The sequence below is a fragment of the Lepisma saccharinum genome, chromosome 11 (assembly GCF_977018435.1).
Source record: "Lepisma saccharinum chromosome 11, izLepSacc3.1, whole genome shotgun sequence".
NCBI classification, from domain to species: domain Eukaryota; kingdom Metazoa; phylum Arthropoda; class Insecta; order Zygentoma; family Lepismatidae; genus Lepisma; species Lepisma saccharinum.
The window spans coordinates 75205986-75219402 of record NC_139239.1 but is presented as its reverse complement, the minus strand read 5'-3'; the positions used below and the strand labels follow the sequence as shown (position 1 = coordinate 75219402).

The 13417-nt window shown below is 36.8% G+C and overlaps 1 protein-coding gene across 5 annotated transcripts in view; it reads left to right on the top strand.

Moving 5' to 3' along the window:
- Positions 1-8587, top strand: part of LOC145994928 (uncharacterized) — a 251363-nt gene extending 242776 nt beyond the window's left edge. For 4 of the 5 annotated variants that reach the window (XM_083131426.1, XM_083131428.1, XM_083131429.1 and 1 more), the window contains 2 exons: positions 2838-3004; positions 7904-8587. In XM_083131426.1, the coding sequence (XP_082987552.1) occupies positions 2838-3004; positions 7904-7993 (257 nt within the window). In that variant the 3' untranslated portion in view covers positions 7994-8587. The remainder of the gene's footprint in view (positions 1-2837; positions 3005-7903) is intronic. The other variant, XM_083131430.1, reaches the window with a different exon arrangement.
- Positions 8588-13417: the final 4830 nt, after the last annotated feature.

Below are 13417 nucleotides of genomic sequence, written 5' to 3'. Positions count from 1 at the left end.
AGCGTTCACCGTTTCACCTCTAGGGAGGAAGTCAATGAGCAAAATGCCCTTCCTGTCCCAAAACACGGTGCACATCACTTTCTGTACCGACAGTGTCTGTTTGAATTTCTTCTTGACCGGAGATTCACTATGCCGCCAATGCATTGACTGCTGCTTGGTTTCCGGGTGAAGTGCGAAATCCACGTCTCATCGCCTGTGACGATCCTGTCGAGCAAATCATCGCCGTCATCATGGTACCGTTGCAGGAATGTCAGTGCTGCTCCTGAACGTTTCATTTTGTGTTCGGGTGTCAGGTTTTTCGGCACCCACCTGGCACACAATTTTTTGAACAGCAGGCGCTGCGTGACAATCTCATGCAACACGGATCGCGATATCTGCGGAAAAAGGCTACTCAACTCCGTAATCGTGAAGCGACGGTTCTCTACGATGCGCTGCCGCACCAGCTCAACCAGATCATCAGTGATGAGGGACGGATGCCCACTGCGCTCTTCATCATGGACACTTTGACGACCTTCCGAAAACTGCCGACACCAGCGACGCACCATCTGCTTACTCATAATGTTCGGCCCATAGACCTCACAGAGCTGACGATGAATGTCAATTGGCGCAATGCTTTGTGCATTCAGGAACTTTATCACCGACTGAACCTCGCATGCGGCGGGAGAAGGAATACGAGCTTCCATTTCGGACCACTACTGCCTCGCTACTGGCGCCGGGCGGGATCTGTCCGCCTGGCATATGATTGATACGTCTTAGCTCTGCTGCGCATGGCGCAATTTACATGGCTCATTATGTTTGCTTTCATGGGAAAAAAATAGGGAAACTTACTTTCTGGATGCGCCTCGTACATGAACACCTCCAATGCTATATCTGAAATGTTTTTGATAAATACAACAAAATACACTGATATTAGGAGCAGTGTACACTGGCAGAATAGAACTTTCATTTAAAGAGAGTTAATGTTAATTTTTTAAAACATATTTAATAGATTTAATCATTTAAAACATATTGTTTTTAACATATCAACCTGCAATCAAATATACAAATTGTGGTCTTATTCATTAATTGGGCCTTCATGAAGCACAGTGGTTAATGCTGTTGACTAGCAATTAAGACATCCTGTGGTCGATTTCCTATGGAGACACATTGCACTTTGGTTTCGATTCAGCTTTATAAACTCTATAGATCCAGTCCTGATTTAGCCTATGTGAGCTTTGAATGGAAACAACTTTAGCCAAACTTTGACCATGAATGAACTATAACAATTTCATGCACTACATGCTGGAATTGGAGGGCATACTTTCAAGGAAGCATAAAGTAAAGACTAGAGTAATTCACAATATCCTGTACTTCCAAATATCATCCTGCTTTGCAATCTCTTGTATGCTTGTCCTTGCAGTGAAGTTTTAGTGGGAGACAAATTGAAAGTTCTACTGAATCTGTCGGTCTATAACTAGAATCCAGATTTCCAGAAGAACCCATTCATGAATAGTGTGATTCAGAAGTAATGGTGTAAAATAAAATCTTATTTATTCTGAAATGAAATTACACCCTGCAACCATATTGGCACGAAATGAAAATATAATTATCTAAGTTACCTCATCATTACAAGTGCTCGATGTGGTCACCATTGGTGACACGGCAGACATCAAGACGGTACTCAAGTTCTGCCCAGACACGTCGCAGGATATCCTCAGAAATTGACTCCACTGCTTCAGAGATGCACTGCTTTAGTTTTGTGGCATAGGAGGTAGATACACTGTGTCCTTGATGTATCCCCCAACAAAGAAATCGCTGCACTGTCACGGTAGACCCTGTATGAGCACATTCCAACACAAAAAATGCTTTTTCTTGCTTCGATGTTGCCATCTTGAGAGACTGCGCCACTAGCGCTCCTAATGGCGTTTAGCTACACTACAAAAACATATGACCTTGCACCTTCATTTTTTCTTCTGTGATTGGCTGCTTACCATTTTAAGCACTGTCCCCTTCAAAGTAGTTTTCTCTACAGGTTATACACTATTCCCAACATGTCTTCCATTAAGAAATACACAGAAATAAGTTACTAACTTTTACCAAGAAACTTACTTTTAAAGGTTCTATTAATTTTGATGGCTACAAGTTCCGAAGTAAATGGTGGTAGGGGCCACTAAAATTAATAGAACCTTTAAAAGTAAGTTTCATAGGAAAAGTTAGTAACTCGGTTATGTGTATTTATTATACAACTGTGCCTTTTATTCCCATAAATTGGCTTCCATTGTTGGAACTCATGCAGTTGTCTTATTTGGAAAAATAAAATTTGGATAACCCAAACTATGATACCAACCCAATATAAATTCAGAAATGCCCCATGAAGGACATGAATGGTTCATTCACCTCATAATTTAACACTACATGAAAATCTGGGTTCTATTTTTTAGGTGTTAACTCCTCATGTGGCTTATTTTACCCTCTCTTACTCTTCAGTAAAGTTTGCAAACAGTGTTCCGGAAATATTGCCATATCTATTGACCTTCCACCAAGATGATTTTTGTTGAGCTATTTCTCTTTATAGTTGATTAATTTCAAGCATAGAAGAATTTGAAATGGAATGAGAAGCATCGATTGCGTCTCACGTAAGTTACCGTTAGCGCAGCTAATGCATGCTGCATGTGCAGTTGTGTACGTTACCCGAGCATTTCGAGCAAGAGGTTCACAATCACTTGGTTCTCCTCCCCATGTAGTTTCCAAGTACCTGTGTTGCTAGCTAGCAATAACCTGATTCAGCAGGTAGTTAGTTCAGATCTCAAAACATGAAAGGAAAAAAAAATCTTGGCTTATTTATTTTTGTGTTGTAGGTTCCATGGGACTTGAGAAATTTGGTGTTGCATGGGGAGGAAATCGAGATCCGACTAATCACACCTCTTGGTCTAAAGAAGAAGACGAGAAAGAGTGCTGTATTTGCCTCCAAAGATTGGTTGGGGAAAAGACCACTCTGGCCTGCAAACATGCGTTTCATACTGAAGTATGTATAAGTTCTGTGATGCTCTCTGGTGCATGGCTGCATGTGGAGTGTGTGTTAATAGTTGTGGGTAGAGGGAGTAGTTTCTCTTGTATGACTAGTTTCATATTCTATTTGGTTCTTCACACAAGAATTGAGTAAAATTATTTTACATGTTGGTGTTAATGTAGAATCCGAAGCAAGTTGCTGTTGAATATAGAAGGAAAAGCTTACATAACATTTCAAACTGTGATATTTGTTAACTCTCAGCATTAAGTAGGAAAGTAAAAAATCAGAGGTATGGTATAAAGGCAGAAAATTCATAGTTCTTTTAGTTCATTTATCCCCCAGGCATCAAACTAATCCATCTTGTACAGTTTAGTACAATGGAACCCCAATTTTACATGCCCGGATTTTACATTTTCCTACATGAATTTTCATGGTCTAAATGCAGCAACATGTAATAAAATTTTACAATTTCCCACATTTCAAGTTTTCTTGGTTTTGTCCCCTAAAAAATGTAAAATCAAGATTCCACTAAATTCAACAGTATGCCTGGTAAAATAATAATAATGATAATGATAATTATAGACTGTTTATTAATTTGAGCAGAAAAATACACAATACACAATCGTTGTGATGAAAACATTCTCTGTTTGCCATCTGGTAAGTTGTAGAGCAGATACAAAGCTTTAGAGAGCTAATCTCTCTCTCATTAATCAAAAGATGGGATTGGTGTTAGCTCTCAAAGAGCTTCATTGAAACCTCAACTCATTTCTGTATACAAAATTCTGACATTGATTTAGGAAGGTTACATCATAACAATATCATTATCCAAATATCCAGTGCTGAAGTGTAGAAATCATTGCATCAGCAGTAATGTGCAAGGATGTCAGATAAAGAAAAATACTATTATCTACACACTACAGCCACATATCTGCAAAATATCGGACACATGATATTGATAGACACAGGTATGGACTTTCCTTCTATATCAACATGTTTCATTTACAGAGTAAGTCAGTGAATCAGGTAACCTGGCTTGGTTGTTATGTAGGATGGATCCAGGCACCGCCACAATGTTCCCTACTTCAAAAGACTTAGTTTTAATTTAGGCATGACCTGCAGTTCTCTTGTGAAAGTCTTTTAGAAATTCTGTTGTCATTTTGGAATAAGTAACACTTGGTTTGTATTCAACTTGCTCGAAATGGATTCTACTTATTAGTCATAAAAATAAAAACCCAATAAATAATTTTTTCAACCCACTATTATAATTAATATATAATCACCCATTAAATGAAGATATTTTTTTCTTCAAGATAGTGCGGCAATTCATGACTTGTCCCATACTGATAAATTACCAATATAAAATTTACCGATAATCCGATCCGATATAAAATTCCAAATGGTCCTTGAAGAACCTGAATGGTTCATTGACCTCCTTATTAAATGTGTTTCAAGTTGACTGCAGTGCAAGAGAAGGTGCATATTTAGACATTTACTTTTTTAATGTGCACATTTAAAACCTAATGTCTGTTCAAAAGTATTGCTAATTTTTAAGTTGGAGTGTTTTGCTTTTTGTTTTAAGTTTGCCTCATGCACAGATAGGCTAATTGGGACTGGACCTACAGTGGCCCTGGACAGATTCTTGGAATTTTTGTAATATTCTAGTGATCGAGTTACTTTATCGATTCCAAAAAAGATCATAATAGTTCACTTCTGTAACATGTGAAAAAAATATTTAATCACCTATTGATATAGATGTAGCTGTGAAATGAATGCGGTGAAAATAGGCAGGGAGTCACTATAATTGATAGATATTAAAATAAGTATGCCGATTTATATATATTTGTTTTTTCACACATGTAGAAATGATATCAACTGGCTAATTAACTCAATGGAGGTCACCTTCTGAATCTAACATTAACTTTCCTTCCAAAATGTAACTTCAGTAAGACAGATGTTGGGTATTCACAAATTCTGCCTGTGTATGTTATAAAATCAAATTAAATGTGTTTACAGGGTGGCTCAATAAGTCATTAACACCCTCAGTACAAGGCCACTGCGGCATGGAATTTGAAATTGGCGATGACCAATCGTTATCTGGCCAAGGGGGAACCACATTGACGCCACCCACACGGTCGGCGGCCATCTTGAATTCAACTTCAGAATTTTAAATGGGAAGGGGGTCGTGCGACATATCAAAATGGGCTAGAATTTCACGAGAAATGCAATGGTGAAGGTTTTTTCGACGTATCTTTAACCAGTAAAAAGTTATGACTGAATTCTTGTACCAATTAGCTCCTTTTCGAGGTGTTAGAAAAATGCCTTAAAATTTGTTTAGCTCTTCAGTAATGCATCGAGATCAAAGTGACGTCTATGGAGAGACGTTCGCATGCCATTGCACATTATTTTAATCGGATACATCCATGAAGAACTGTGCATTATGAATGGTTGTCGCGAACAATTTACAGTGTGACGTTTCCATTGAATTAAAAGTCCTTCACAGTGGCAAGGCTAATGTTTATGTTCATAAGGAAGTTCATAAACAGAATATTCGATGATTTTTATCTGATAACTAACTTTGGACAAAAACTGGTTCATAACGTTCCCATAAGTGTTCTGGTGTTCTTCCCTATTGAAAAAAACTGTAAAAAGTACCTTCTTCCATAAGCAAGGATGAAAAAAAACTGTTTATTTAAGAAATCCAAGTAGCCCTAAGCATTTCCACACCATTAACTTACCAACACTAACCATTCAGCTTTGATCTGTCGAAAATGGGTTATCAGATAAAAATCATCGAATATTCTGTTTATGAACTTCCTTATGAACATAAACATTAGCCTTGTCACTGTGAAGGACTTTTAATTCAATGGAAGCGTCACACTGTAAATTGTTCGCAACAACCATTCATAATGCACAGCTCTTCATGGATGTATCCGATTAAAATAATGTGCAATGGCATGCGAACATCTATCCATAGACGTCACTTTGATCTCGATGCATTACCGAAGCGCTAAACAAATTTTAAGGCATTTTTCTAACACCTCGAAAAGGAGCAAATTGGTACAAGAATTGTCATAACTTTTTACTGGTTAAAGATACGTCGAAAAAACCTTCACCATTGCATTTCTCGTGAAATTCTAGCCCATTTTGATATGTCGCACAACCCCCTTCCCATTTAAAATTCTAAAGTTGAATTCAAGATGGCCGCCGACCGTGTGGGTGGCGTCAATGTGGTTCCCCCTTGGCCTGATAACGATTGGTCATCACCATTTCCATGTTGCACGCTGCAGTGGCCTTGTACTGGGGGTGTTAAGTGACTTATTGAGCCACCCTGTATATCTTATTCATAACGATTCCAAAAATCACCTGATTTATTGGCTTTATATAAAATGTATTTGCTTGTATTAATTCTTTTTTATTTGAATTCTGATGCCATAGTCTCTGGAAGTATTATTTTTACTGGATGTTTATGATATAGAATAGTTTTTTTTTTTTACAGGTGATTTGGCTGATGCCAACGAAAAATGCAGTATCTTTTTATCTTTATAGAGACTCCTATCATTCTTTTTGAGCTTCCAATGTGTAAGGAGGATGTGTGTTCTAATTATAATGTAAATGAATGCCCATAAAAATAACAGTTTTATGTAAATTCAGTTAAATGGTAGAAGTTATTCAGTATTTCAAATTTCACACAAACAAAACTATAAACTTGCAATATTTTTAAGTTTTAATTGAATGTGCAACTTTTACTAAGTTGAAATATAGTTGTCAAAAGCTGCAATTGTGCATGTGTGTGTTTCAAAGTGGTATTTTCTGACAACAAAATTTAGAACTTAAGACACCTTATTATACAGGGTGATTCATAGTTTCCTCCAGTGTTTTGAACATTTATAGTACAAGAACTATAACACATACAGCAAAAAGGGGCATAAGTACATAAAGAATCTCTCCCAAGTTTGATATGTACTTTACAGGTACTCGATATGTGCACCCTTGGTGACGTGGCAGACGTAAACCCTGAAATCAATATATTGATCAGTACCAGCAACTGCATATAGAACTGCTCCCTGAAGGCACGGGATAGGACCCCACACATTCTCGATCTCTTACATTTTGGAGGTGATATGGTCAGCACCATGCTCTGGCCACCTTTACCCTCAGGGTTCCCTGTGATTATCCATTGATTTGAGGCTGGGTGAGACCCAGAGCTGCTTTATGTGGGGACAAGCCGGAAAAATTCCAACAGATCACCCACCCTGGGTCTCCTCCATGCCAGTCAGATGCTCTTTTGCCTTAAAATATTTATATATTTTCAAATTAGAGATTGGGCTGATATTTAATTTTTGCCAGTAATAATAAAAGTACCGATATAAAATTTACAAACATTCTACTGATGTAATATAATATTCCAAATTGTTCATTGACCTCTTTAATAAATGTGCAAAATAAGCACATATTTACCATAGAAAATATGGAATGGAAGTTACATGTTTATATTCATAAAAAATCTAACAAAACTGCACCATATTGCACTAAATTCTAAAATATTTATAGATATATATTGGATCAGTAAAATTATCAGTAATCTTACTGATATGCCTATATCGGCCGATACTGATAAGAGTACCGAGTAATTGTCCCAGTACTGGATGGCAAAAGGTAAAAAAGGTAAAGTGTTCCCCTGTGCATAGCACCACGCCATGAAGGCGTATAGGGGGTGTGGGGGTAACGCCCCACTCAAGAATATTAAAGTAAGTTTTGTGTAGTATAAATGAACATTTACATAATTCATGCTGTTATTTTTCACATCAACCTATTACTTTGCATGTTCAGGTTTGTGTGTTCAAATGTTCATATGTTATGCATCAGCAATAGTAATTATGTAGAGATTGCTGATATTTTTTTGTTTCCTTTCAGTGTATTAGGAAGTGGCTGCAGACAGAAAGCGTGTGTCCAATTTGCAGAGTGTTTACAACAATGCAGGATGAGTTTCCACCACTGAGTTAATTCTGCACCTGAAACAACTATTTGCTTTTAATCATTGGTTTTCAGTGAACAATAGTTTTTTAATAGTTTGTGAGTTTGTTTTATTATATCTCTCCAGTTAAAATACTTTTTAAAAAATTAAATATGCAGTTTATATGTGCATGTGTGAACGAGACTTCTTTTCTTATGAAAAAAAGGAAAATATGGTTGCAATATCAATACAGTATTAAAAAGAAGTTTATATATGTTAATTTGTTTTCTTTTTCTAAAAAAAATGTGATAAATAGTATTAGGGTATAATTAGCTTTTATTTTTATCTATGTGTTAACCTGAAAAATATTTTTTGTGTGACAAATGTCTTAAGCATTTGAAGAATAGGAATATTCAGTTTTCAACAGTGTTCAGTTATGATTAACACTTTGCACATTTTTTGTATTACACTTGCAGAAGCATTAAGAGTTTTGTGGTTTTCAAACATGTTTTCATTCTAACTTCTCTTTGTATTTTGACGTCGTACAAGGCGAATATGTAAGTTGTTGGATTATCCAGTGTGTACAAAGTGTTTTTCCTTGTGTTTGTAAGAATATATTCTTTAATAAATACACAAATTTGTAAGTGGAAGTAGTACTTATCCTATGGTGTAGATTATGTCCATTAGTCTGACGAAAGTAAGCCCAGTGTTGCCGAGCCTTTGGAGCGTGAAATTTAAATTTGTATACTTACTGGAGAAAAATCGTAATAACTCTGTCACTATGGGACCAATCTACTTTGGATAACTTCTGTTTTGCAGCTAAAACATCAGCGCATGCAACCGTGTAAAATTTGGAGCCCCCAATGTCAATGAAAAAAACCTAAAAAAGTGGAGTTTGCCTCCTCTTTTTCACTATTTTGGAAAGATCACACAAACTTTTTTCACCTTTACTCTGCCGAGGGGGTCGTCAGAAAGTAACCTCTGTTTCGCAGAGGCCTTTGGCGCGAATTTTAAATTTGTACACTTATTTGACAAAAAATGTTAACTCAACTATTTGACCAATCTACTTCGGGTAACTTTTGTTTTGCAGCTAGAACATCAAGGCATGCAACTGTGCAGAAATCAAAATGTCAAAGCCAATAAGAATGGTTGGGTGGGCCGCGGACCCCAACTTTCAATGAAAAAAAATCATAAGAATGGGGAGTTTTTCCGCATATTCTATAATGTAATGCACCCAGGAACATGAAATTACTTTAATTTGGTTGAGTTTGCCTCCCCTTCCCAAAATAGGGGGAAGAGGGGCAAACTCCCCATTTTTGTTTTTTTTTTCATTAAAAGTTGGGGGCCACAGCCCACCCAACCCCTCTTATTGGCTTTGGCATTTTGATTCATGCACGGTTGCATGCCCTGATGTTTTAGCTGCAAAACAAAAGTTACCCGAAGTACATTGGTCATAGTCTAAGAGTTATAACATTTTTTCGGTTCCGCCAAGGCTTTTTGGCGTGAATTTTACATTCGTACACTTATTTGACAAAAAAGAAACTATTTTTCGGTGGATTTCCTTCAATTTTTCAAACTCTTTCCCAAATTTTTTACGGTTCCCGGGAAAAGGGTTGTTACTTTGAGAGGGTCGTTATATCTGGGGTCGTAGAATCGAAAGCTCACTGTACTTACTTTTTTTCTGAACCTGGCAACACTGCAGGTCATGCTATTGCTTCGTTCTTATCACCAAGTTCTACACCTTTTCTCTACTCCTGAAGATGCGACATGCCTTTACGAAAGTGTTTTTTTGCATCTGGCGAGTGTTTCCTCTCCCACTTTTTATACATATATATACATACAAAACTTTCTTTGTGTGACCGATTCAATTGGTCTGGACTTTAATGATAGAAATTAATAAATTTTAAAAATAAATGTATCATATGTAATAGATAAAATATACAGTGGGATGCATTAGTACTACCAAGCAAATTGTGCATCACCATGTTTGTAATCTTTGTTTTACCCAAAGAAAGTTTCAAGAATTGAAACAAAACATGAAACAGGCTGCTGACAGCTTTTGCATACACATACTTAAAAATGTATTCCTTACACCGAACGTCAGCTATCCATGTGGTGTGCAAACATCCCAAACGGATTGCTTTTCCATACCACCCCACCACATCAGGCAAATTATCCAAGGCCCTCAAACCCTTCGACATCCTATGGAGACACAAACCTGTATCCCAAATTGGAAGATCACTACCCAACTTCAAGAGATACTACCTACCCAAACTTGCATCCCCTGGTATGTACAAGGTCACATGCCAGAACCATCCGCACTGTTCAAGAACGGATCGAGGAACATGTAAAAGATGCCAAAAAAAAAGACAACAAAATCAGGTTTTTCTCAACATCTCTACTCCACAAACCACACCATCTCCTCCGCATCCATACTTCACCCAATCGGTCTGTCATAGAAAATCCATCAAAGAAACCATGCTATCATCCAAGGAACAATAACTGCACAACACCGAGCAGCAGGATGCAAAAGCCAGCCCAGCCCCTCAACCACCACCTGGTAACAGAAAACACCACAGATGATGCAAGCCAGGAAAAACATGCCAGCCCTGCCAAACGCGAGAAAATGCAACTACCGCTGCCTGGGAACTAACAAAGCAGTGACGCAGTACTATCTCCGCTGCCGTACCCTTAGTGAATGAAGACAGTGTCTTCAAAATTAATCCAGGGTTGCTACTCGACTGTAAAACCTGGAAAACAGGGAAAAGTCAGGGAATTTTGCATATTTTCTGGAATGTACGTGCATTTTGGAGTAGCAGGAGAACCAGTTACAAAATGAACGAACGGTTCATTTCCACTTCCGAATTCAGTTTTTGTGATACCAGTTCCCCCAAAAGATTCAGTTCAGAAACTTGTTCCTCTCGTCATTATGACTTTGAGTCTGATACGTACAAAATTATGGTTCCTTTGCATTTCGATTCTATATTTATTCACTCTCAGATCTAGGTTCTTGGATCCGTTCATTTTGCAAATCGTTCTTGTGAACCTGTTCAAGACCGGAATTTGGAGAGGCCTGAGATTTTTCCTTAGAGAACAAGCTATTCAAGATGAAACCTACGCACCAGCCATCCTCAGAATTTCTTGCGGAGAAAATGTTGCTTTAGCTTTGTGTGTGGTGATTACATTTCCTTTCTGCAAGAACACACCCGTTCGGAATCTGTTCTCTTTTGATACGTGAAGCGGAGCAGGTTGGTGTTCGGACAGTTCATTGGTTTTGGATCTACAATAACTTTATACTCCTTGAACCAAAGACAATGTAATGCTTTCTGCCTTGAAGAGCAGAATTTCACGTAAACTGGTTGTGGTTGACGTCACACTGGACGGGTGCGGATGCCTAGTAAAAACAAAGGGACTCACTACTTCGTTCTCCCCGTGAACCCGTTCTGTGAATTTGAGTTCTTCATTTGCGACTCGTTCAGAAGCAACCTGATCAACTAGTTCATTTGCTTGTTGTCGTAGTTTTTACATTGCAGAGATGTGTTACACCCCAGAAATTAGTGATTTTATGCAGTATCGTGACGTCATTATTCGAATATGCACATGTTTTGTACATGTAGAATGAATTTATTTTTTAAAAACTGGTGCGAAATAGAGGAATTAAACGTACGCTGGTCACACATCGTTGTTAGGTTAGGAATGTTGCTTTGATGCTGATAGTAATTTTAGGTATTTTTTGCATGTGGAATGAAATTATGCTGAAAAGTGGTGAAAATGGGCCCAAGTTCCTTTTGTTTTATTACGATTTCATCATACTACAAATGCAAATTTTTAGCGATTACTTAAGATTTTGTCAATATATGCTTTTGTGGTTAGGTTAGGAATGTCAGGTTTGGTTGTCTTAGAATTAAAATAAAGACCCTGAATGCACTCTACTAAGGTTCCGATTTATTTCTACATTCATTCCCACAAGTTTATGATACTTACTGTCGCTTGTCAACCGGAGAATACCTTGTCCGTGGGAAGTGTGTATGATTGCATAGGGCGTTTTCAAGTTTTCTTTTCAACATAATTAACTTTTTTTGAATCCAAACAGTGCTCATTATTTTAAGGAAGGTTCAAATTTTGTGTCACAATGATTGCCAAAATTCTATGATAATTAGTCTTCCTGCTAGGAAAATTTGAAAAAATCATAAAACATTCGGAACTGTTACCTTTTAATAGACAGATTTCTATGTTTTCCCGTAATATAAAATTGGTTCCAGCATGTGGAAAACTCAAGTAATGGAGATCTTTGATTCCAAAGTATGGCCCACGTATATATTTTTTTTTTGGTGTATGGTGGGTCACCAGCCCCATTCACATTCTGAATTTCCGAAATATGTACTATTTTCAATAAATTAAAAAAATATAATCATTAAACTTATTGCATATTTTCTAAAGGTACGTGACCTAATTTTCTGTTGTTTCTCATTTGTATTGATATAATTGAGGTTGTGTTGTATACAGTTTACATTGTACAGCTTTGATATATGCCACATTTTTTTATTGATTTTTTACACCACTTTAATTGTAATGACTTAGTGAAAATGCGGAAGTACAATAGTTTTTATTTTTTCATTGAATAGCATTGTATTAATCACTTGGTAAATTTTCAGCTAATAATTGTGTATATTCATATTCATAATAATTAACGTGCCTGCATATTTTATTGAAAAACATGAGGTTCAGAAGCAAAAATCATGACGACGAACATGTCTGGAAAAATTTTGTTTCTGGTCTGGAAAACCTGGAAAAGTCAGGGAATTTCATAATCAAAAAATCGTAGCTACCCTGTAATCGCAAATAACCACTCAATTGTGCAACGCGGAAATATGATATCACATTAGTAATTCTTAAACTGCATCCATCCTGAATACAATCAGTAAGAGTTGTAACATAGAAATTATAAATCACAAGATCCATGCTTTTTAACAAAGCAAGCTGTTGGTTGTGCCTTTTTTTACAGCTGAGATACCAAGCGAAGAAGAAAGCTCCCAAACCAATCGCACATGCTATGCATAGACTATTGTAGTTGGGGATTTTATGACTTCAACCTGTGCATACTACCTGCCAATTTGATATCACTTTTGTATCTAAGTAATTCTGATGAAATGTAAGAATCCAAAACAATACCAACAATAAACATTAATATGGACAACAAAACAATTGTAAAAGATATTACAATCTATATCAACCCCATATAAGACCAATACTGTGAAACTGCAACATTATTATCATAACTTTAGCTTTTACTTTTATTAGTACAGGGTGTTTCAAAAAATGGGTAACTAAAATGGTTTGTGCTGAGTGTTAGCTTTTTTAACACCCTGTACATAACATGCCAAAATCACATCAGTGTTCTTACCTAAAATTCAAGTCTGTGAAATCAAATTATTTTTGATTTTAAATAAGAAAATTCTTAAATTAATTATAAA